At 34.4% G+C, this 26,249-nt stretch overlaps 1 protein-coding gene across 1 annotated transcript; it reads right to left on the bottom strand.

The window, feature by feature from the left end:
* Positions 1–1,140: 1,140 nt before the first annotated feature.
* LOC114179596 (calcium-dependent mitochondrial ATP-magnesium/phosphate carrier protein 3-like) lies at positions 1,141–4,749 on the bottom strand. Its single transcript, XM_028066002.2, has 5 exons — positions 4,474–4,749; positions 3,974–4,344; positions 1,986–2,774; positions 1,809–1,899; positions 1,141–1,690 (listed from the first exon to the last, which is right to left on the bottom strand). The coding sequence occupies exons 2-5, from the start codon at positions 4,335–4,337 to the stop codon at positions 1,513–1,515; spliced, it is 1,422 nt and encodes a 473-aa protein (XP_027921803.2). The 5' UTR covers positions 4,338–4,344; positions 4,474–4,749; the 3' UTR covers positions 1,141–1,512.
* Positions 4,750–26,249: the final 21,500 nt, after the last annotated feature.

Here is a 26,249-nt window from a genome sequence, read left to right as displayed (position 1 = left end):
CCAAGTACTGATTAAAAAACCTCGTGAAGAATTAACTAATTCTATTTCTGTGCAAAAAGTATAACTACGTTTGCCACTTATTAGATGATGTTTTGGTACATAGTTTTTGAAAAAAAAAAATTAAGTTCCTTTTATTTGGCACACCATGACTTCATACCATGTCATGGAGAAACACTATTGGTTCAAGTGCACATGCACTTCTAACCCAAGCCAAATACTGATTAAAAAACCTTTTGAAGAATTAACTGATTCTATTACCATGCAAAAAGTATAATTGTGTTTGTCACTTAATTAGATGATGTTTGGTACATAGTTTTGGAATAGAATTTTAAGTTGTTTTTATTTGGCACACCATGACTCCATTTAAAGTTGTGGAAAAACTCAATTTACGTTGGTTCAAGTGCACATGTGCTTTTCACTCAAGCCAAGTATCAATTGAAAGCCTATTTACTCCAAAAAAAATATCTACAACTTGTTATAATAACACACAACTGAAGCACAATCAATATTTGAGCGAAGAACAAAAACAATCACAAATGAATATTTCAAATTTAGGACAGAAATTGTGGAAGAATAGATTCAAGTTTAAAAAATGAAACTAACCATAAATAGGGAACAATTTCGCGAAAGAGAAAGAGATTTATGGTTTTCCTATGAATAAGTGTGGACGAGCACCATCAACAAAGATTGGAGAAAAAAAAAAACAAAATAAAGAACGGTCGAACGTGAAGAAAACGAGAAAAAGAAGTTTCGAAAGTTAATTTGAATTTCTCAAGGGTTTCATTTTGGGTTTCACTTACAATAGCAACATAGGTTTTCTTTCTTGTGAAAAAAAAATATTTCATAAAAGTGAGACAAGTTGTCAATATTTTGTTTGTCAAAAAATCGTTACCCATAGCTAAAACATCCCGTTCCCTTCCACTCCAGTCCTGTTAAGGATTATAGATTAGTACAAATATTCGGTACTTCCCATAACAACCCCAAGACCACAAAAGCTTAGGAACAGAATAATACTAAACCTTTAAAATAGAAATCAAGCAGATTTAAAATAACGTTATAGAATGCATAACCAGAGTGACATACAGATAGGTACTATATTAAAAACCCTAAAGAAAATAACAAATAAAGGGGCATGACAAGTTTAACAAATGAAACAATCAATTTAAGAGTTAGATGATCAATATCAGCCACTAAATGTTACAAAATTACAATTACAAAATCGGATCCTAACTGAGTACAGTGTGCTTCTCTATCTTACAAAAATTCAGCTAATAGATATGAAACTTCATTTTAGTTTAATGAAGAACCAAGCCGGACAAACCAATTTTGACCCCTAAGAATTTTGAAGGATTTAATGCTATTTAAAAAAATAATGAATTTAGACAATTGTCACAATAAGCAATTGTAGATTTTATTCTTGTCACCAATATCTTCACTGCAAAACCATTCCCAATGTATAGATGCCAACGGTCAGCCATGTCAATAAGATTAATTACCATGCAGTAAATTTTTTCACTCCAAATGCAAACTTTTTTTCATACTCTCATAAACCATGTAGGTGATACTTGCTGAGGGTACAACCTTGAGTAAGTTAGGAAATATTCCTTTGTAGAATCCCCTAATGCCTTCATTTTTATAGGTTTTCCTGAATACATCACCCATTCCCTTATAAGAGCGTTGAGCCTGCATTCTGAAATCGACATGGGTTTCATTTTCTAATTTCCATAGAAAGCAATAAGTGTTGAAGTCACTACATATGTAAGCAACAGTTTACATAGAAAGCTACAACACATAACAGCCAAAATTACCTTGTTCTAACAACCTGTAGTGGGTAAACGCACGTTGCTCCAACAGCTCCGGATACAGTCCCACATCCTAATTGCACTAGAGGACCAGGTTCTACAGAATGCCATAAAATCTAATTACAAAAATTGAAGGCAATAACTGATACGGAACATCACAGGTGAATAAGTTTTTTATTTTACCTCCATCACGAATAATATACTGCTTGGACATATCCTTCAAGGTTTCATACGCAGCAAGATCTATACCAGCATAAGGGATAATGCCAAGAAGAGAAGGAATCAATCCCCTGTAAAATGCTCGGGGTCCTTCCTGAAGCCAAATATCTTTTGAAAGGGTTCCAAGACTAGGAATTCGTCTGCTTTCACAAGCATAGGTCTGCAGTCGCGTTTTAACAAGATCCATGGGATATATTACAGTTTGAGCTATAGCACCAGCAATACCACCAGCTAGTAGCCGCCCCTTAGCTCCAATATTAGCCTGTGTCTCTTCCCCTTTGGCCCTTACAATAAAGGTCTTCAACATCTCATAGCTATAAAATCTAATGGCACTCTCAGGGGCAACCTTTAGAACATTTAAGCCATTCCCTCGAAAAAATCCTAACAAACCACCCTCTTTCCATATAGCTTTTATCGCAGGCATTATGTGAGCTCGTGTTGTTTGGACTTGCATTACAACCTTTAGACGATCAAGTGGTGCAGTTGCTGTGCGTGATGTAGCACCTGCTACTCCTCCTGCAATCAGATACCTACTGGCATGAAAGTGCTTACTAATGCCTGCTGGAATAACAGACTGTTCCCCAATATCAACCATACATAACCGCTCCAAATAATGGTAAATGTTCTCCATAGTTGCCTCGTGAGGGTAAAGCAGCAGAAAATCCCTCCATTCTTCAAATGTTATAACACCATTATTATCCTTATCAACATGCTCAACAAAGCGGGCAAGTTCCTCATCATCAATCTTTATCCCTACAATAGAATACTAGCGCAACTTATTGAATGAAATACATCACATCACAGAATTAACAAAATCTTAGTCACACAACAACAGTGCACTAAATAATTAAAGACCAGCAATCCAAATTCAACTTTCGCTATCAGATACAGAGGGCTTATATTGTGTTCATTTGTCGGTAAAATAACAAGGAAAAATTTAGTTAGCAATATAAAGTTGAACTTCGATTTATCTTACAGTACTCAGTTATAACTACAGATCAAAAGAACCTAAAATCAGATTAATCAGTTAGTCGATAAGGCTACATGCAAGGGAAAGGTTGTTTTAATGGGTGATTTTCATTTTCCTTTTCCATTCAACTTTCTACAATGCAACCAAAGCCTAGGCGACCAATCCTTGCAGTTAAATTGCATTCATTAGGAAGAGATGTGCCAAAAAGTTCAACAATCTCATCACTACAATAAAAATGTAATAAGAGTTGGGGACTTCTCTGAATTTATACAAATTTCGAAGAAGATGCAAAAGACTAAGTATGAGAGTCTGGTAAAGACTTGTGACTTGAGATGAACATAACTTGGACCACTTTTTTAAACCGTCAAACAACTCAAACCATGGCAATCAAACTTTTCATAAGGAGCACGTAGTATCCGCTATCTGATTTTTATTATTATTTTAATGTCACTATTCTTTTAAGGTAGTTCTTTATTTAAAAAATAACAATTATTAGATTTTTCTTTTTTTTTCAATATAATGAATGTTTCCCCTTCATTAAATACCATACCTTTGTTAAAACTCCGCTAATGTACACTATTTTGATCATATATATTACTAATTAAAAAGTAAACTCCAACGCAAGACCCTCGCACTTAGAACTAGATAACATAATTTGTAAGTGATATAATTAATAACAGTCTGATAATGAGTGACCTACAATGAGTCCAACAAATCACTACAATAAACTCTGGTATTATCTTAGTATTTGAGTTTAAGTCCATCTAAAACTCAACCTAGCTCGTAAACTGAAGTGAGAGTAACCTCTACATATTACACAGTTTTTCTTTGTCATGTCAGTGGTGAACATGGATTTCAAAAACAATTTACACAACACAATTCTATGTCAAACTAACCTACAAACAAAATCAAACACAAGACAACCGAAACACTGAAACATCAACAAAATCACGAGTGAGTTTGCAATAAAATGAAACCATGCCTGCTTTTACGAGAGCCTCCCAAAGCTCCTCCGGCAAAATGCAGCCATTGTGCGCTACATCGATGGCCTGGAAAATGCGGTAAATCTCCAACTCCTTGTCGTCCATGTACCTCCTGAACTCTTGGAAATCCACTCTCCCATCATGGTTCGCATCGCAAGCGTTCAACAAATCCCTGGCGTACTTGTACTCCGACGGAATCTGAAGCGCCGACAGACCCGCCTCAATGAGCGCGTAGTCCAAGAACCCGCGATTTTCCCTGTCGAAGAATTCGAAGAGGCCCCGAATCCGCGCCTCACGCGCCTCCTTTGTCTCCTGCGACGCAAGAAGCACGTGATCCAACGTCACAGGTGACGCCTTCTTCATCGCAATTCTGAAGCGAGAAAGAAAGAAAAACACAACAATGAGTGATTTTGAATGTGGAAAATATAAAGATGGGAATTTGATTTAATAGGGATCGAATGAAGGAGAGAATAAGAGCATGCGTGCGTTTTGCTTTAACCTTGGAAAGGGATTCAATGAAACGTGGAAACGACCGTGGAGGACGTAAACGACGGACAGAGACTTTTCTTGTTTCAGAAATTACGTTTTCATGAGTGATATTGCAACCGGCGGCAATGAGAGGGGTCGCCGGCGATGTTGGCCGATACGTGGAAGAACACGCGCATCGTCATCGCCAAAAGTGCTTATGCTTCTTCGTGAATAGTTATTACACACAAATAAAATAATAATAAATAAGTGAATAGATTTTAGGATGTGATTGCAATGAATCGGACAGGGTGAGAGATGCAGAAAATTTTGGAGTGTGGAAGGTTTCTTTTTATATATTTATTTATTTATTTATTTATATTATTATTATTATTATAATTATTTTCGATGTTTCCAGATTTCTTTTTTATTTTATTTAACTTTGCCTTTGGTTTTGGCACGTTTGGTGGTTGCGCGTTGTACACATGGTCGCAGGCGATTTTTTGCAACCTAACAAATAATAACGATCTTTTTCGTTGGCATATTTAAATTTTGGTGTTTTATAGTGATACTATTACAAAAATGTTTAAAAATAAACTATCACTCATTTTAATTTCTCATTGTGTCATTGTAATTTTAGAGGCTAAAAGTAAAAAATAAATTACACTGGTTTCTTTTTACTTTTTTATTTATTTATTTCCTTATTCCGACCAAAAACTCTTTAATTGTTTTAAAATAATAAATTCACATTTTTTACTTATTTAAAAAACATTAGATCATATACCCGTGCAATAAAGAAAATCAGAATGTCTGTAGTTAACTAAAATACCGATAAATAATTATTTTCAAATTTTCATTTTCAAAGACACATCACTCTTTATTTTCAAGATTAAAATGGGGTTTCCATATGAAAATAAACATATATACTAGAAAAAAAAATAATGATTAAGATTTGTTCGTTGTTCCAGTTTCAGTTTGATTTTATTTAAAATATTCAGAGAGATAAACTACATCAAAAAGAGTAGAAGAAGTAAGAGTATTTATGAAAATGGTATTAATTTTGTATGAAGAAAAAGAGTAACAGAGTGTTGAGCGCGTGTTTTTGTATATGGGATAGAAACGTGAGAGGAAAGAAACATATTTTATTATGCGGTTTTTGTCTGCAGCAGTAATGTTCCATTTTTTATTTACCAGGATAGGAGGGCTTATTATATTTACAAAGCAGCACGTGTTGAAAAAGTCAGAATTTGGTGTTCAAAAGCTGAATTCTGAACGTGGTTTTGTCATCTTCCGTCGAAATACTAGTTAAAATTCAGTTTGCGAAATCCAATTCTGAACTGACTTTTTTATTTTTATTATTTAGGGAATTTTATAAAAAAATGAGAAAAAAATCTATATAAGGGTTAACAAAATTAAATTAATTTATAAAATAAAGGTATTAAATGATATGTCAAATGAACTGATTTTTATTTTGTTTTAAATTGTATAAACGATGGAGTATAAATATATATATATATATATATATATATATATAATATAATATAATATAATCTATAATAATATATATGTTATGAATTAATGATTGTCCATTGATTTGATAAATTTACTCATGATTGATTACTCCTTATAGTAAATATTTGTATTAACTAAATTGATTTGTTTCCTTTATGGATTACATATTGTATCTATAAATAGGACTCTTCTTATCAATAATAATAATACACAGATGAGTTGCTCCCTATTCTCTCATTCTCTATTCTCTCTTGTTTCTTCTCTTCTCTATTATCTGTCGTCATTCTCTATGTTATTCACTTTATTTCATAACACGTTATCAGCACGATGCTTCAACCAATTGAGGACTAGTGGAAGTTTTTTCTTTATAACAACAGTGCTCTGCGTGTCTCAATCCAGGCTCTTTCTAATCCTTTCTCAAATTATAATTTTAACTTATATTCTTCCTCTTGCGATAAGAATTGTTTAACTTTATCAATTTTCATCTCCGTCTTATTATTTTTATTTTTATTATGAAGGTGATTATTATGATTATTATTATTATTATTTTATGTGATAGTTCTAAACACGCGAAACGTTGCAAAATTTGGATTTGTGACCCTTGATATTACAAAGAAGAATTCCTTATATCAGATTTTAAATGTTGAACAACATTTAGATGCAATGGGTATTGGGATGCCATTAAATAAAGAAATAAAGCATCTAAGCAACTAATTTGCTCATAACAAAAATATTGTGAAAAGAGATTTCACAAATATTGTGAATTTATTTCATGCCTATGTATGGCTGGCTGGACAAAGCAATAAAGCTTTTGATGAAAAATCATGAGATTCGCCTAATCTGAATGCAGCAATCAATATTATGAATTTATTTCATGCCTTTGTATGGTTGAAAAAGCAATGAGCTTTTGATAAAAAATAATGAAACCTGTCCAAATTGGTTCTGCTCCATTCCCAGAAGTGAATGCAGCAACATTTTATTTATATTTTCATGATCGATCATGATCTTGATTTTGGACATGGTTACAAAGATAATTTCAAAGACACATTTTGTCACCAGAAGTGGCACGATAATGTGAAAAAAAAGGAAAAGAAAAATGTTAAAATATTGACAAAAAGATGAAGGTATATATTATCATTACGATGATAAAGGCCATTTGAGTTGTACTTATTGTACACCAGAGCATCTTATAAATAATGAGAAGAACATAGAAACACACTTTGCTTATGAAGATGGTGATTCTGATTATGGCCATATGGATGCTACTCATCTTGATATTGTTATTTTCTTTGCTAAAGCAAATGAAAGCATTGATCACCTAATTGATTATGAAAGTGTTGAAAAAAAAAATCTCATATTGATATTTATGTTTATATGAAAAACGAATGTTTTGCACTAGTACCAAAAGATATGTGTCTTATTGATTGTGCAACAACTTTTACAATTCTCAAGAGTAATAAATTTTTCTCTTGTTTGATAATGTGAGACATCGATGTTAGTATTATTTATAGTACTACAAATATATTTGAAGACTCTAGAAGAGCTATTATACTTCTACCAAGAAGTTGAATAGAAACTTATTAAGTTTCAATGATATTTGTCTAAATGGATATTATATTGAGACAAACAATGAAAAAGATATGAAATATCTTTATATCTCTATGATTAAGTTGAAAAAGAAAGTGTATTGGAGAAATTATCAACATTCTCTTATAGTTTGTACTACAAGTTTATTAGTAAAATTTAAATGCATGTCATGGTAAACCAGAAGTTTACAAATCAAAATGATCGCCTTGATTGACATGATCAGTTATTATGATGCGAAAAAAAAGGGTTGAAAAACTCATGTGAACACGTTTGAAGCGTGGTAGACCTATTGGTTCCAAAGATAAAAACTCTTGAATGAGAAAGGGGGCTAATATGCAAAATAACCTAATCGAAAAGGTTGAAATCCCAAAAGATTCATTTGGCATAATTAATGGTTCGGTTCCAGAAGAACTTCAGGTACCTGAAATGGTTGGAAATGATGAGATCTCAATAAATTATGTCATGAATCATACAATATGGAATCAAAATGAAGTTAACATTGACGAAACTTTTACTTATAACATAGCGATGAATGCTATGAATGACAATGAGGATCAATAAGCAATGATCAACAAAAGATTGTCGGCAAAGAAAAGATTGGCCAAAATGAAAATATGCAAGAAGCATAATTATATTTGTTTGCTAAACGAAAGGTTTTTGGACGTATAGTTCGCACTCCTGAAGTTGTGAAACCCATTGGGTACATATGGATTTTTGCACAAAAATCAAATTAAAAATGATGAAATTGTTAGATACAAAGCATAATTGGTTGCTCAAGGTTGTTCACAAAACCTTGTATTGATTAGTGAAAAAAAAAACATGTTCACTAGTATTGGATGCAACAACATTGCAATATTCGATTATTCTAGTTGCACAACAAGGTTTGCATTTACATCTAATGAATGATGTTACAACCTATTTGTACGGTTCTTTTGAGAATCATATTTATATGAAAATCCCTGAAGGATTTTATTTGCCCAACCAGACAAATTCTAAAGAGGGTTATTCAATAAAATATTGAACATGCTCTTTTATTGATTAAAGAGATCAAGACGTGTGTGGCATAACCGTCTTTTTGTATACTTATTAAAAGAAGGATATAGAAATGATCCTATTTGTTCTTGTATTTATATGAAAAGATCCAAATAATGAATTTGCCATAATTATTGTTTATGTAGATGACATAAACATCGTTGGAATTCCTAATGAGCTCACAAAGGCAATTGATTACTCAAAAAAATTATTTGAAATGAATGATCTTTGAAGGGCAAAGTCTTATTTGAAATTAGAAATTAAGTATTTAAATAAAGGTATTTTTATACGTCAAGAAGCTTATATAATTAAGGTGCTTAAAATGTTCTAAATGGACAAGTCATGTCCATTATGCACTCCAATAATTGTGAGGTCGTTAGATGTTGATAAAGACTCTTCTTAGACCTCAAGAAAATGATGAAGATCTTCTTGGTCTAGAAGCACCATATCTTAGTGTCATAGAAACACTAATGTATCTTGCTAATTATACTCGATGTAATATTGCATTTGCTGTAAATTTGTTAAGCAAGATATAGTTCTTCAACTACAAGAAGAAAATAGTTTGGAGTAAAACATATACTTCGTTACTTTAAGGGTACTACGAATATGAGCTTATTCCATCCAAATGATTCAGATTCAGACCAATGGGTTATGGATATGCATGTTATTTTACATATTCTTACAATGTCATAATGGTTGATCACAAACAAGATGTTTGTTCACATGTGGTAGCACAATGGTTTCATGATGGTATATGAAACAAACCATAGTAGCAATATCGTCTAATCATACAAAATTACGAGAAAAATTGCGAATATGTTTGGTTAAGGCCTATAATGCAACATGTGCAAGAAACTTGTGACTATTCCAACAAAGATGGAATCAACAACCATATATGAACATAATAGTGTATTGTTCAATTGAAAGGATGATATAGACATCCAAAAATTCATTCATCTGAAAATATGACAAGTCTATTTGGAAAGTTTTTGCCAAGAAGAACTTTTGAGCAAATGACTCACAAATTCGAATTCTGTCTCCTTAATGATGTAAGTTTACATGAGGGGGAGAAATAGAATATGTGATGAACAATATTGTATTAAAGAATACATAATGTTGTACTCTTTTTCCTTCACTAGGTTTTTTTTTATCCCAAAGGGTTTTTCCTAGTAAGGTTTTAACGAGGCACATTCTTTATCAATGGACACTCAAAGGGGAGTGTTATGAATTAATGATTGTCCATTGATTTGATACATTTACTCATATGATTCATTACATTACTCTTTATGGTAAATATTTGTATTAACTAAGTTGATTTGTTTCCTTTATGGATTACCTATTGTATCTATAAATAGGACCCTTCCTATCAATAATAATAATATATAGATGAGTTGCTCCCTATTCTCTCATTCTCTATTCTCTCTTGTTTCTTCTCTTCTCTATTATCTGTCGTCATTCTCTATGTTATTCACTTTATTTCATAACAATATAAAGGGAATTCTCTTTTTGTGTCCATTTTTTAAAGTATCGATTTTATCCTTTAAATATAATAATTTATTAAATATTTAAAAATTAACCGTTATTTTTACAAACTTTTTTATAAAATCAGATGTCTCTGCTTCTTCTCTTCTTCTTTATTTATCAATAATTATTCTTTGATCTGTTCTGATATATTTCACTTTATTTTTAATAAATATAATTTTAATATATATATATATATATATATATATATATTAACTTAATAATATTATAATATTATCACCTACTAATATAATATTATGCATATAAAAAATGCACGCTAGTATAAAATAATCTTCATATTTGTGGTTGATTTTTTAAAATTTATTTTGTAAATGTATTTTTATTTAGGAAATTACTTGACTTGATGAGTTAAAAAAGTGAAATTAATTTTTAAGATGAATGTATAATTTAAAGTTTAAAAAATTTGTATTGAAAAAAATTGAATTAATATGAATAAAGTTAAACAAAGTAAATGTATATTTTAAAAAATATTTTTCTTTATTAAATAAATTGAGTTAATAATAACGAAAAAAGTAAAAATTGTTTTACTTGTAATTTTATTTGTAAGAAATGTTAGAAATAGATGTGCATGTAAAAATTAAAGTATTGGATTATTTTAGTTTTTTTTTTTCAATATTTGAGTTTAATTATTTTAAAAATATGTTACCAAAATTTTGAATATTAATGTATTAGTAGAAATTTCTTAATTGGACCGGTCTATTTAATTAAAAAGGTATAATTGAATAGAACATTTATTTATTAAATGAAAGAAATTATAAAAGTTGAACAATTAATTATGGAATAGGTAAAACTAATGTGAAAAAATATTAAGAATTAACCTTCAAGCATGAGAATCTTTAACTTAAATGTGTTTTTTGTTTCAAATCTTCACTCTCTAAAATTCAATGGTATAGTATACAGTAAAAGAGAGCATATTTGATGACTAAAAATACATTTATATGATATTACAATATAAAAAATTATATAACAATTATGAATTGATTGACAAATGGACTACATATATGGAAATAATTAAAATAATTAACCATGTGAGTATCTCATATCATCTCATATCACATATTTGGAAGATTTTCAACATTCTCTCACTTGGTCCATTTATCCCATTATCAATCAATACAAGAAAATAGATACAAGAATCATGGTGACAGGTCCTCCAAAAGTGTTATCTCCCATGTATCACAATATATTACGATAAAATATATAGCAGTATTTAAGTTTTTAAAAAATATTTTTGTTTCAAAAAATTAAGCTTTAGAATGGTTTGACCCTCTTTTACCCAATTCATTTTACAAGGCTACTAAAGATGATGGTGTGCAAGCTAATATGATACGTGATGAAGGAAATACAAATGTTGATGCTTTGTTGATGGACAATATTGTTTCTAAAGAAGATGTTCCAAATGCAAACACTGCTTGCCTATATTGCTTCTAAAGAAGATGTTCCAGAACATCTTGTTGCAATGGCTGCTAGTTTGGTACCTCCATCTATTAATGAGGTATAATTTACATTAGTAATACTTAAACTTATTGTATGGATCTCTTAATTTATTTCAATTTCACTCACTCATCACTAGATGTTGGAAGTGACGTGCCATCTCCGCATGATATAGTAGAATCAAGTGGTGGAAGCAAAACATCTTAGACTTAGAACTTTTAGTATTGTCCTTTTTTTTAGATGCTTTAATATTTTGGTGCTCTTAATGTTGTTTTTTTTTCTTTTTTGGATGATTTAATTAGTAATTTGGTACTTTAGTGTAGTTATATTATATTGACAATGAAACAAGTTAGTTTGTTAATTTTTATTTTATAGTGTTATAATTTTTTATATATTTTAAATAAATATTAAAAAAGAATAAATAATTAAATATTAAAATTAGGATACTTGATACACTTGATAATGATGTAATTAATATGAAAATTAATTATAATTAATTATATTAGTGACAATTAAAAATATTATAATACAATGATAATAGTATCGGTTTAAAGCGTCATTTTTCCCATTATATTTGTTATGTAGTTAAAATATTACATTAGTTTTAAATGACGTTTTTTACCTCTTCAAATCGTCATTGTATACGTAATATAAAATGGTGGTTGTTGCAACAGTTTATCTATAACTGTCATATTATACATTGTGACGACAAAAATTACGACATTTTTGGAAATCGTCACTCAAGTAAATAACGGCGGTTACAAAAATAATCATTGGTATTTACACATTTTTTTGTAGTGTACACAAAATAAATCTCAGATTCCTAAAGTGATTCTGATAAAGCCTCAAAGTGTCGTAATGCAGATGCTCTGAGATCTTTTATACCTATAACCCCAAAACCCAACATTGGGTTAGCATCACCTCATTAAAGTGACACATCCAACGCCGATAATATTATGTCTGATATCAAACACAAGAAAAACAAAAATAATGAATTAAAAATGATAACCAAGACAAATTAAAAAACAAGGCAAAGGTATTTAACCTTGCTCTGATACCAAATGTAAAACTAATGTGAAAAAAAGTTTGTATGGATTGAAATAAGTACCGAGACAATGGTACAAGAAGTTTAATGAGTTTATGAGAAACTCAGGATTTCACATATGTGAAGAAGATCATTATTGTTACGTGAAGAAATATGTTAACAACTATTTCATTCTTGCCTTGTATGTTGATGACATGTTGATTGTTGGTGCTAATATGACAGAAATTGACAGGTTGAAGAAACAATTATCAGAAAATTTTGAAATGAAAGATCTTGGTCCAGCCAAGCAAATTCTTGGTATAAATCTGAAGGTATTCTAAACTTATCTCAGGAAAAATATATAGAAAAATTGCTTAGCAGGTTTAATGTTGGAAATGTTAAAACCAGGAATACACCTTTGGAGACTCACTTAAAGTTCTAAAAAAGGCAATCTTCTCAAATAGAGGAAGAAGAAAGTCACATGTCTAAAGTGCCATATGCATCTACAGTAGGGAGCTTGATGTATGTTATGGTTTGCACCAGACCTGATATAACACATGCAGTGGTAGTTGTGAGCAGGTTTCTATCAAATCCCGGAAAGGAGCATTGAGAAGGCGTGAAGTGGATATTAAGATATTTGAAGGGCACATCAAAGATGCATTTGTCTTTTAAAAGAAGTAATCTCACTTTATAGAGGTTTTCTGATGCAGATTTGGGAGGTGATTTGGATGGTAGAAAGAGCACAACAAGTTACATTTTTACGTTAGGTGGTACAACTATCAATTGGAAGTCCAAACTTCAAGGAAGAGTCTCCCTCTCAACCACTAAAGCTGAATATTTAGCTATCTCAGAAGCAACAAAAGAGATTATATGGTTGAGGAATATTCTAAAAGAATTAGGAAAAGGGCAAAATGAATCTCCATTGTTCAGTGACAGTCAAAGTGCCATTTGTCTTGCTAAAAATCCAATTCTTCACTCTAGATGCAAGCACATTGAATTGAAGTATCATTTTATCATAAACTTGATAAATGACGGAGACTTGTTTTTGTTGAAGATTCCAGGTGTAAAGAATCCAGTTGATATGTTGACCAAGACTGTCACAACAACTAAGTTGAGGCTTTGTATTGCCTCAACTAGCCTTCGAGAAAATTGATGATGAAGGCACTACACTAGGTGGTAATGTAAATCAAATCCCAAGTGGGAGAATTGTTAGTATTATATGCTTGATTTAATCCCACATCGCTTAGAATTGTAAGATATGGTTCTCTATTTTACTATATAAGAGACCCTATGTAAAACTTTGAAATACACTAGAAATAAACATACTTCCTAGTGTAGTCGTGGACGTAGGCATACACATTGTACGCCGAACCACGTTAAATTCTCTATGTCTATTTTTCTCTCATTTATTCTTTCTTTTATTGTCTTATTCCTAACAAGAACTCCTTTTCTTTGAAATACAGTGTACTTATTTTCGTTCTGGAATGAGTGTGTTTGATTGATATGGCGCTACTTTTTTTTTCTACACTGCACAATTTTCATAAAATGAAGATTCCTACTTCGTTAACCGTTGGATTGAGCTAAACTTTTAACAGCTTTTTCGTAACACATAATTCTTGACTTTGACCGGTCGGATCTTGAATCGGGGCTCTGTAGTGAGAGAAGTTTTTATCGCAAAGTCACTGTAGTTTGGTTGTTGACAACACTGCACACTTTTCGTAAAATGAAGGTTCCTATTTTGTTAACCGTTGGATCGATGTGATATTTTAATAGATGATCCTTAACACATAGTTCTTGACTTTGACCGGTTGGATCTTGAATCAGTGCTCTGTAGTGAGAGCAGGTTTTATCGCAAGATCACTATAGTTTGGTTGTTGACAACATTTACCTTTGTTGCTTGTTTGGTGCATAACTTTCTTTATAGTTATTCAATTAAGTTGGTTCTTGTTTCATTTGGTTCTTGATTCAATCATATTTAATTTGAATATAAATACAAAATTTTTGGAGCTTTACACAAGCTGCAGTTTTATTTCTAAAATCCCAAATCGTTTGCATAATGTGTTGTTAAGTTAGATTGGATAAAAATTATAAGAATTAGTTATTTTCCAAAAGAGGAATATGTTGTATGATTTTAATATGTGTCTTCAAATGCTTGTGTGAGAATATAGGAGATTCCATGGGGGAGATCCTATTTGATTTAATTGGTAGTGTCTTCATTGGTCAGGACGTAATTCCATGAATCTCTAGGTGAGATCTCATGGTGGTGCCTCATTGGTCAGGACGTAATTCTATGATAGTTTCGTGGTGGTGCCTCATTGGTCAGGGCATAATTCCATGAATCTCTAGGTGAGATCTCATGGTGGTGCCTTATTGGTCAGGGCGTAATTCCACGTTGGTTGCATGGTGGTGGCTTATGGTCAGGACGTAATTCCATGACCCCTATTAGTAGGAGTTTCGTGGTGGTGCCTCGTTATATAATTTAGTAAGGATTAAAGGTAAGGATTGCATCCTGACACTCTAAAGATTTAGTTAGTCTCATGTAGAGCGTACTGACTCAAGTGGTGAGTAGCAGTAGGCTTGGGACACTTTAAGGCTAACTTTGTGAGTGGCAGGATGAGACCCTTTGAATATTAGCTTGGTAGAGCAGTAGAGGCCACCACAATTGCAAACATCCGATGAATCCGACTAATTATATGTATCTAGATAAGTCGTGTCTTGAGTCGTAGAGGCTTGTTTGCGAGTCATAACATGATTGGTTGATATATGTACCTTGGGCTATGAAAGTGTATGTGATTGTATGATAAAAATGTTTTTCTACTTTAGCTTACCCTTTCTGCTTGTTTGTATGTTCTGTGTGTGGTTTTCTCTTTTTGCGATGATTATCAATTTATTGATGTGAGCAGATGTGAGAACTCCTCGTGGTCAACAGGGTAATGGAGATTCCGCTGCATAACTCATCTTGGGCCGGATCCCGCTTCTTCGAGTTCTCTATTAGGGTCGTAGCCCATGTTTTACTTCGTTCCTTGAGAATTCATTTTATGTATTGTTCGACTTTTATCTTATTTCGTCTATGACATCGTGGTGTGCATTAGACTTCTCTCTTAGTATCTGTGACTTTGTTGTAAGGAGTGATATTTATACTCCCCGTCGTTATTCTTTATTTTTACCTTGTGTGATGTTTCATTTAATTATGTTATTATTTAAATGAGACGTTACAAATTTAATAAAAAAAAAGTATGTATAAGATATAGGCAAATATTGTAACTTTTCTATTTCATTTCATTTTTATTTATGTCAAGTAAGTTAGGTTTATTTGCTTTCCAAAAAAAATTATCCATTTTCATTTCGTTTTTAAGTATATTTATTGCGTTATATCTTTACATTTAAATAATTAAAGGTTTGAATATTACTTCAGTTAGGTCCTATTTTTGTTTTGTGTTCAATTAGGTCCTCATTTTTATCAAATTTTAATCAATTTGACCTTTTTTACTAATGGTGTCTAAATAATTAAATAAATTTTACAATAAATAAAATTAATTTTATGATTATTATTACTTCAGTTATTTTCAAATTATTTCGTCTACTCAAATTATTTTAATTTTTTAACGGTATAAATACACATTTGTGAAATTTAACTGTAATCTATTCTCTTAAATCATCTCTTTCTTTATTCTTGTTTTATTTACTACACATCTATTAATAAGTTTTTATTGAACAACAATTTTTTACTCAATAAATTTTTTCTTTATTTTTTTGAATTCTATTTTAATAACCTATAAATTCAATTTATTTTTTCTAATTTCAAGTACACAATGCACTAATTATCAATTGCTACTTTACAAACTTTCAACAACAAAATATTAATTAACTTCAATTATTTAACCATATACTCATGCATTTTTCAAAATTATTTTGTCAAACAATTACAAATTATTACTACATTAATTAATTTTACCTTTTTAAATTTACTGTTTTTTTTTTTCATTTTCCAATTTTAAATAATTCAAAAACCAAAAAACAATCAGTTTATAATTCAGTTTGGGCATGAAACAGATCAGAGAAAAATAATATTTATTGTGCAGAGAAGAAAACATACAAAAACTATTTACCAAACTATATCGGTTTCTGTTTTTGAGGTTCTGATTCATAGGAATTTATCTGGTTTTTCTTCTCAAAAAGCATTCTTTCAAAATCAGTTTTTCTTTTTAGACTTCTTTCACACATATTAATTTTTAAATTAATTCAATCCTACGCTTATCAATATATTAAACTAACTTGTTACCATATATTTGGATTCATAAATGTGCACTTACAACTTTTTGGTCCATCCAACATTTCTGGGTTTCACTAACTATTAATTCCTTGTTTTATGGGTTTGTTTCTCTTAACACATTCAAGTGTTCTATTCTTTTTCTCGGCCAAGAGCTCCCACGTGGTTGTTTCAACCCTCAAGAAGGGAGGTCTCAATTTGCTAGTAATATTAATCCAAATAACCAAATAATCCATTTACATATAATCGAATCCGAATAAACCCAACCCGAATAACCCAACAAATATAATGGTTGGATATGGATTTGAAAACTTTGAATTCGGATTGTATGAATTCATTATATTAAAAAATCCAACCCGAACCGTGCTCTGTCTTAGTTAAAAGTTGAGCATGTGTCTTACGTGAATGATGACAAATAGAGCTTTACAAGATAGCATAATAGTCACATACAATAAAATAATCATATAGAGCTTTACCCATCTCTTTAACTTTTTATACAAATTCTTGTATTTTTTATGGTAATCCATAACTTTTATATTTACATTTCATGTTTCACTAAACTTTTAAGTATTGTGTATTTCTTAGAATTTTTATTTTATGTTTGTCACTAAATTCACATTAAATCTTCTTTATTGAAATATTAAAATTGTTTTCAAGTTCTAATTTCAAAAACTTATGTTTACAATTTCTACAACGTACCAAATTTATATTCATAATTAATTTAAGAATCAAACATTTATTATAAAGAAAGTACAAAAATAGTATTATGAAAATTGAATTGATTTATTGATTTCTAGTTTTTAATATTCTAGAAAAAGCTTAATAGAATATTTTATTTACTTTTTCTTTTGTAAACAGAATTTACAATTCTTTTTTTCATTTAATCTTTAAGAAAAAAAATCATAGAAAAGAACTACCACACCTAGTGATACATGTTTAAATTATTTTGACAGAATATTTGACTACTTTTGAATTAATGTACTAAGTGTATTACATTGTGTATTTAAATGTGAATGATACTAAGTGATAGATATTAGGATCGATTGATAGATATTAGGATCGAGCGCTTATTAGTAGGCCAAAAGCTATAGTCTTTAGTCAGGGTCATGCAATAATCTCTCCTCAAACTCATGACCTTAGTTTTGATACCAATTGTTAGGATTAAGTATTTATCATTAGGCCAAAAAACTATAGCCTTTAGTTAGGATCATGCAACAATCTCTCACTCAGCAATTGTCCTACTAAGAATCTCACTCTTGAATTATGACTTGACCCACTTAATCTTCGTCATGGGACACTTGTGCAACCCGCAACAATAGAATAGTAATATTATCACCAAAATCACGAGTGTTAATAAAAATGGGTCGCTATAACAAGTATGGGCCAAAATATTAGTACATAGTAAATGTTCCAGTTTGGTTTTATTGTATTTTTCCATTTTTGTCTACACAGTGGTTTTTGAATGCACTTTCATTATTCTTCTTCTTGATGCGAACACGGTGCATGACTGAGACTGATGGAACGAGTTCACACGCTTACATGTTGTGTCTTTCTTTTCTTTTGGTTTTAGTTATTCTTTACATGGACTTTGATGTAGGTATTTGATGAGCATCAACTATATATAACTATCAACTATATATCAACTATATATAACTAAGAAAACAATGTAGTAGGAAAAATCCTAAAATTCCCATTCCTAACATTTTGACATCTATCTATTTTTTTGGGTTTTTTCGTCATTTACCGCCATTAAATACCCAACTTGCTCCTAACACGTATGCTATTTTTTGGTTTACTATTCATTTCAAACCCCCTCTGTTCTGATTGTCTTGGTACATTAAAATGTTAATTTTACTCATTGTTTGGTATTCAAACATGTTGTTTCAGTTATGGTTTTGGTATTCAAATAATGTATTGGCATTCTTCTTCTTGGCGCGAACACTATACATGATTGAGACCGATGGAATGGATTCAAACGAAGTATTACATGTTTCTTTCTTTTGTATGAATTTTTGTCATTCATTATATGCATTGAATGTAGGAATTTGATGAGCATACACCTAGGAAATGGTTGTTTTTAGGGCTTTTTCATTCTTCTTCTGTTTTTTATGGTGCGGGAATAAAATAAATATGTAGATTTACTAAAATATTTAAACATGCATATTTACTAAAAATTTTGGTTTTGTTTGGAAAATTATTTTGTGGTTTTAATCTACTATTATTGTTTTTTTTAAGTTTTAATATGTTGTTAACTTTTTAGGTGCTTATTCACTATTCTTTCTTCTTCTACTTTTGCAAGTGTTATTACAACCGTGGTGTTGTTAAAAGGTAGGTTTAAGGATTTTGGTTTTGTTTTTAAATTTATGTTTTCATTTTTATCTACCATGTTTTTTCAAAATTATTAGGTATCATATCCATGCTAAGAGGAGCTTTTTGTGCTTGTGTTACTTCTGTTTTATGTTTTTAAGTGTCAGTGAATTTTAAGGTATTGATTGCGTGCTAATGTGTTGGTTCTATTATATGGTTTTATGAGCTATCTGAAATTTATGTTTTAATTTGGGCATTCTCATAAGTTTTGCCAATTCTGTTAATAATAATGCTATAATTTGGATGTGATTTGGCTTTTTAAATTGTTATAGTTGTAGTCATTACTATGTCATAGTAATTATTTTTCCATAGTGCATTTTACATTTGTACTAATTTGATTGTGTACCTGATCGATACTATTTTAGTGTGGAACCAAACGATCTCAAGAACCTTCTATGTCGAACCTCCTTTCGTTCCTCTTTGGACTCCTCCTGGATCTCCCTGCCGTCTGCACTCCGAGGGTGGGGGTACCTACAAGCACTCCGATGCTCAAGTCAAATAATGATTCGATATGAGGTGTAATTAGTAAAGTGAGAAAAGCATACCTTTACGTGCTCACTAGGTCTTAATTTATACTAGTTTCTTGACGAACCTGCTATTGTTATTTGCGGACCGTTTGTAATCGAGAATCCACTCTTTCCTTTCTGACTAAGTTTATACGCGTCGGTTCTTTCCTTTCTGATTGAGATTGCATGTTGCTGCTTTGCCAGAGATCAACTCCTTCCTTTTTGGAATTTACCCGTTTGTACTTCTCTAACTATCAACTCCTTCCTTTTTGGGGTTTGCCCATCTGTACTTCTCCAAATATCAACTCCTTCCTTTTTTGGCTGAGATTGTGCACTGCTCCTCTATACCCATGCACCATAATCCCATTTTTCGTCTATCACTCCCTTGGACCGGGATGTACACGACCAAAAGGGTCGGGATGTACCTGGTCATCACACTTATTAGGTTGTCTGCGTCGTGCTGGATCAAAGCCCCAACAATTGGGCCAAAGCATGAGAGCTTCCTTACTCGGGCCGGGATGATCCCGACCATTTTTCCCTTACTGGGCCGGGACGTACCCGGCCATACACCAACACCAACCCCCCTAGGCTCGTAGTGAACAAAGTTCATAAGAGGCTATGATGTGCTGTCATGGAAATGTTACTGAGGTGTTCCTAACCACTTGCATGTATGAGACTTGCTTTAATTGTAAGGAAAGAGAAAGTATTAACTCGGCTTGTCATTCGAGGCTGTCTTGTCATAATGATGAGATGTAGTAGTTGGGGAGTTAAAGGAGATGTGTCGACAACCGTTGGATGGAGCGAGATCTCATGGTTATAAGAGGGTTGTCCTTGTGGAGGTGGTCCACTATAAATAGAGGTGGGGTCTTGGTGTTGAGGCAAAGGATCCACTTAGGAAGTGAGCCAACCCCAGCCGAGTGTATCCCGTCTGCACTACTTCAGGTATGTCATCCTCCTCTGCTTATTATCTTTCCAGGAGGCATAGTGACTCAGAGGAGGAGTGAACCGTGTCCAACTCACCGTGTAGTGATAGTTCTCAGAGGGATGATGAAGACTCCGTAGGTGCTGAGGAGTTCTCGGCCTTGCGTCAACCGGGGTACGAATGGGTAAATCCCCGGGTGAAACTCCCTTTATCTAGGTTTAGTAAGGCTGCCGATGTAGTTGCTTTTCGTAAGAAATATGACATTATAGCTGATACAATAGATGAGCGCATCGTTAGTATAGAGCGAACCAAGAGTGGGGACAATGTATGTCACGGTCGAGAAGGTTATTCACATGATTTTTTCTATATGTACTCGACTTTAATCTCTGTTTTGCATGTTTGTCTCCCTTTTGATGACTTTACAATGGGAGTGCTAAGGGTATTGAATGTAGCACCCAGTCAGCTGCATCCTAACAGTTGTGCGTCCCTTCAGGCGTTCCGACTGATCTGCCGAGTGTTTCATTTGAAACCCACCCCGCAAGTTTTCTTGCAGTACTATTGTACGCACCCGAGGGAGTTGGTCAACTGGTTGTCTCTAGTGGCTCAAAACCATCAGTGTCTGCTTGCGTCTTATACGCAGTCTTTTAAAAGGTTCAAGACTGGATTTTTTAAGGTAGTCATCTGGTTCGCTAGGGCTGAATATTTTTATTTTGACGATGGCGAACCCAAATTCCCTTTCTTCTGGACTAAAAATACCACACCGTATCGAGTTTGGCCGAGAACATCCCTCACCCAGGAGTACTTGTCTGCGCTGTCTTATTTGGACCAATTGCCTAAGAAACTCTCCTCCAAGAAAATTATTGGTGTGTTTAGGTCCTCTCATCCGCGCGATGATCTTTTCAGTATGTATGTTCGTTTGACTACCCATAGATATGCGTCTGGTATGTTTTAAGTAACGCTTATTTCTATTTGCAAATATCATGGCTGTTGTTGGTCCCTCTCGTAAAGAAGTGTTTCTTGAACTAAGAAGGAAAAAGCTGGAGGAGGAGAAAAGAAAAGGAGGTGAGAGTTATCGCTGTGTTCCCGCGGAAATGTCCTCTCAGAAGAGCGATCTAATGCCTCCTACTGTGGAGAAGAAGAAAAGTAAGTGTAAGGATCGCACTACAAGGCCAAGTACTCCCCGACCATCTTCCCCCAATAAGTCTTGAGGCACTTCATCTGTTGATAGTGCGACTGACTCTTTGGCTGCATTGTTTGATTCACAACTAAAAATTAATCAAGGCATAGAGGTTTCATTATCGTCAGAGGAGGCTGATATTGTTTCAGCCATGTGTCCTAAGACTGTGTTGTATGCGCTAAATGAATTTCATGCCAGAGCAATGGTGATGGGTCGCCATCTGGATACAATGCTAAGCCAACTGCCAAAGACAAGCAAGCTGACTGCTGAGATAGAGAATTTGCAGAGGGAGTTGGCGGAGGCCAATAACAGGAGGCAGGAGGTAATGTCTTGAAAGTGTGCTGCAGGGACTTTGAGAAAAATAATTATGCTTGATGAAGCGTCCTTTCCCATTGATACAGATATGGGGGGATCATCTAGTTTGATGAAGCTTCCTTTCCCATAGGAGAGTGTAAAATACTAACTGATTGTTGTGCTTGATTGGAATGTATGCGTGTTTTGGCAATACATAATGTAATCGTAGGATGATAATGAAATAATCATGCTTTATTTATTGCTATGATGCCTCTTAAAACCTTCTTGACCAAAAACCCTCCTTAGGGAAAAAAGATCAAGGTAGGAAAGAGTATATCATTTATTGCGCAATCAAATCACAAATTATTTAAAAAGTCTGAAAAAATAAGTGCTTGACAAACTAACTGCAATAAAACTTGAGATGTGAGACGTTCCAGGTGGCCGGGACAGAGGCACCTGATAGGTGCTCCAATCTGTATGCGTCGTTTCCCACAGCTTCTTTGATTCGGAATGGCCATTCCCAATTGGGTGAGAACTTCCCCTCATGCTTTCGGATGGCACTTGTCATGCGCCACACTAGATCTCCCTGGTGGAAAGACTGGGGTTTGACCTTGGTATTGTGGTGGTGCTGGGCTCTTAGCTTGGATTCCTCTTCCCGAATACGTACTTGATCTCAGAATTCTTGAATAGGGTCTAGGCTTATTAGCATACTTTCTTCATTAAGGCGCGTATTGAACATGTGCCTTCGTAGAGAGGGCTCCCCAATCTCGACTGGGATCATCGCGTCTACTCCATAGGCTAGTTTGTAGGGTGTCTCTTGCGTTGTAGACTACGGGGTGCAGTGATATGCCCATAGGACCTCTAATAATTCGTCAGCCCACCTGCCTTTGGCATCTCCCAACCTCTTCTTAAGCTTTCGCAATATGACTTTGTTTGCTACTTCAACTTGCCCATTTGTTTGTGGATGCTCGATCGAGCTGGTAATATGTTGGATATGGGGTCCCTTATAGAACTCAGCTAGCCCCTTGTCGATAAATTGTCTACCATTATCTGTTATGATGATGCTTGGTACGCCAAACCTGCACACTACATTCTTCTAGACGAACTTCTGCACCTGGTGGGCCGTGATAAGGGCAAGTGGCTCTTCCTCAATCCACTTAGTGAAGTAGTCTATGGCCACCAACAGAAACTTCACCTGACCCTTCCCTGGGCTGAAGAGCCCTAGGATATCCATGCCCCACTTGGCGAATGGCCAGGGGGAGGTAATGCCATACAATTCTTCTGACTTGAGGTGTATCATGTTACCAGGTTGTTGGCATTGGGCCCACTTCCTCACGTACTTCTCGCAATCTTCATTTACAGTCGACCAATAGTATCCTGCTCGCAACACCCGGGCTGTCATGGATCGAGATCCTGAATGTAAGCCACAAATCCTCGTGTGCAACTCCTCCATAATATATTGAGCTTGGCTGTTTGTCACGCATTTTAACAAAGGGTTGGAAAAGCCTCGTTTGTACAATTCTTCGCCAATCAACATGAATCGAGAAGCCTTTTTACGCATGACAGGGTTGTCATCTCCGCCTTTGTCGCCATGTTGTATGAACTGCATAATGGGAGCCATCCATTCCTCATCCTCTGGTGCGACTGTCTCAGGAGTATTGTAATCTACCAAAGTTATAGTAGGACGGTCGAGTGTGACATGGATCACTGTATGATGTTGCCCCTCTATTTTGGTAATTGCCAATTTTGAGAGCAAGTCGGCTCTGGAATTCTGAGACTTGCCAACATCCTTCACGCTTGCTGTTTTGAACATGTTCAACATGCCTTGCACAACGTTATAATACCGTAATAGGAGGGGGTCCTTACCTGGAAGGTATCGTCCAAGTGTCCTACTATTAGCTAGGAATCAGTTTTGCATGTCACTGTATCCGCTCCCATGTTCGCTGTGAGGGTCAACCCTGCTATTAACGCCTCATATTCTGCTTGGTTATTAGAGGGTTTGAAGCCAAATCGCAAGGCTTGCTCGAGTAGTAAATCATTTGGCCCCTGCAAAACAATTCCAGCACCCCCGCCTTTCGTGTTGGAGGAACCATCCACCGACAGAATCCAACCCTCCTCGCTCATGTCAGGATCTCCTGTTAATTCGTGGACAAAATCTGCGAGGCATTGTGCTTTAATCGGCCTCCGGGCTTCGCATCGAAGATGATACTCGGACAGTTCTACGGACAATCCGACCATTCGGCCTGCTAAATCGGGTCGTCTCAATACTTTGTGTATTGGATAGTCAGATTTGACTATTGCTTCTTACCTTTGAAAATACGGTCGTAGTCACCTGGTTGTTATTACGAGTGCCAGGATCACCTTTTCTACTGTCTGGTATTGCAATTCCACGTCATGTAGGACTTTGCTAATAAAGTACACTAGTCGTTGGTCCCCCTCCTGATCTTGTACAATGTTTGTGCTAATAGCATTGGTGGAGATGGCCAGATATACCAGAAGGGGTTTTCCCTTGCTAGGCTTTTGCAATACTAGGGGAGAGGACAGGTATTCCTTCAACGCCTGAAAACATTGTTCGCAAACTTCGTCCCATACGAACCTTTGTGCTTTCTTCATGAGCCTAAGCATTGGCTGAATCCTTTATGCTAACTTAGGCATGAAACGTGATAATGCAGTCAGCCTCTCCACCAATCTATGTATCTCCTTGATGTTGGCTGGACTTCGCATGTCAACAACTGCTTGACACTTGTCGGGATTGGCTTCTATTCCCCTGTGGGTTAACATGAAACCCAGGAATTTCCCGCCTGCAACCCCGAAAACACACTTTTCTGAATTCAGTCTCATATCATACTTCTGTATGGTCGTCAAAACCTCGTCCAAATCTTTTACGTGTTGCTCAAGTGAATCCGACATGACCACCATGTCGTCGACGTAGACCTCCATACACCTTTCTATAAGATGACGAAACACCTTGTCCATCAGCCACTGGTATGTGCCTCCAACATTTTTTAGGCCAAAAGGCATGACTTCATAATAGAAGTTAGCTTCTTTTGTGATGAACGTCGTTTTCTCTTTATTAGGAGGATACATTGGGATTTGATTGTACTTAGAGTATGCATCCAAAAAACTGAGTATCTTGTGCCCAGCCGCTCCGTCTACCAGTCTGTCGATAGTGGGGAGAGGATACGTGTCTTTAGGGCATGCTTTGTTAAGGTTGGTGTAGTTTGTACACATCCGCCACTTGCCATTTGCCTTTTTCACCAGTACTACGTTGGCTAGTCAGGTCGTGTAGATGGCCTCCTTGATGAATCCTGCCGAAATTAGTTTTTGTACTTCTGCTTTTGCTGCCTCCCTTTCTTCTCACCCTATATTTCTTCTCTTCTAAGCGACGGGCGGAGCTTCTCGAAAAATAGACAGTTTATGGCTGACTACTCTCGGGTCAATGCTTGGCATGTCTGTCGCGCTCCAGATGAACAAATCAATGTTCCTCTGTAATACTTCCTGCATCTCGAGGGTATTTACGAGTGTATGGCTGACATGGGTGTATCGATGCTCGTTGCTGACTCGAGGATCCACTCTTACCTCGTTGCTGACTCGAGGATCCACTCCAGGTGAACAAATCAATGTTCCTCTGTAATTTTTCCGTGCTTTCGATTGGTTCCACTCTTACCTCGTTGCTGACTCGAGGATCCAAGTCTACTCCTTCTTCCCCTAGGACTTTCTCAACATTATTCACTATTCATCGGGGAGGTGACCTAGTTCTTTCTCTCAAACTGTCTGCATAGCATCTGCGAGCAGTCAGCTGGTCTACGTGCACAGTGATTATGTCCCCTGAAGTTGACGGAAACTTCATGGCCAGGTGATATGGAGATACCACTGCACCAAGCGTATTCATCGAGGGTCTCCCTAGCAAAATGTTATAAGAGATGTGAGCGTCAACAATAAGGTATTGAATTTTTACTGTTCGCATCATGCCCCTATCCCGAACTTGGTGAACAAATCAATGTAGCATTTCGTATTCACTCGCTCTCGTGAAAAGCCCACGATTGACTCTGAGTACTGTTGGATTTCCTCTTCTGGAATTCTAAGCTTTCTGAAAGTGTCCTAGTATAGGATGTCCATTGAACTGCCCAGGTCCACCAAGGT

This window comes from Vigna unguiculata, chromosome 1 (genome assembly GCF_037176805.1).
Source record: "Vigna unguiculata cultivar grain cowpea cultivar isolate G323 ecotype 2 chromosome 1, ASM3717680v1, whole genome shotgun sequence".
NCBI lineage: Eukaryota > Viridiplantae > Streptophyta > Magnoliopsida > Fabales > Fabaceae > Vigna > Vigna unguiculata.
Note: the sequence above shows the minus strand (reverse complement) of the source record. Positions and strands in the feature narration are given on the sequence as shown.

Coding starts and splice junctions, on each gene's coding strand:
- LOC114179596 (XM_028066002.2), bottom strand. CDS start 4,337: ATGAAGAAGGCGTCACCTGTGACGTTGGATCACGTGCTTCTTGCGTCG. Junction 2,775..3,973: donor GGAGGCTCTCGTAAAAGCAG/GCATGGTTTCAT, acceptor ATTCTATTGTAG/GGATAAAGATTGATGATGAG. Junction 1,691..1,808: donor CTACAGGTTGTTAGAACAAG/GTAATTTTGGCT, acceptor TGTCGATTTCAG/AATGCAGGCTCAACGCTCTT.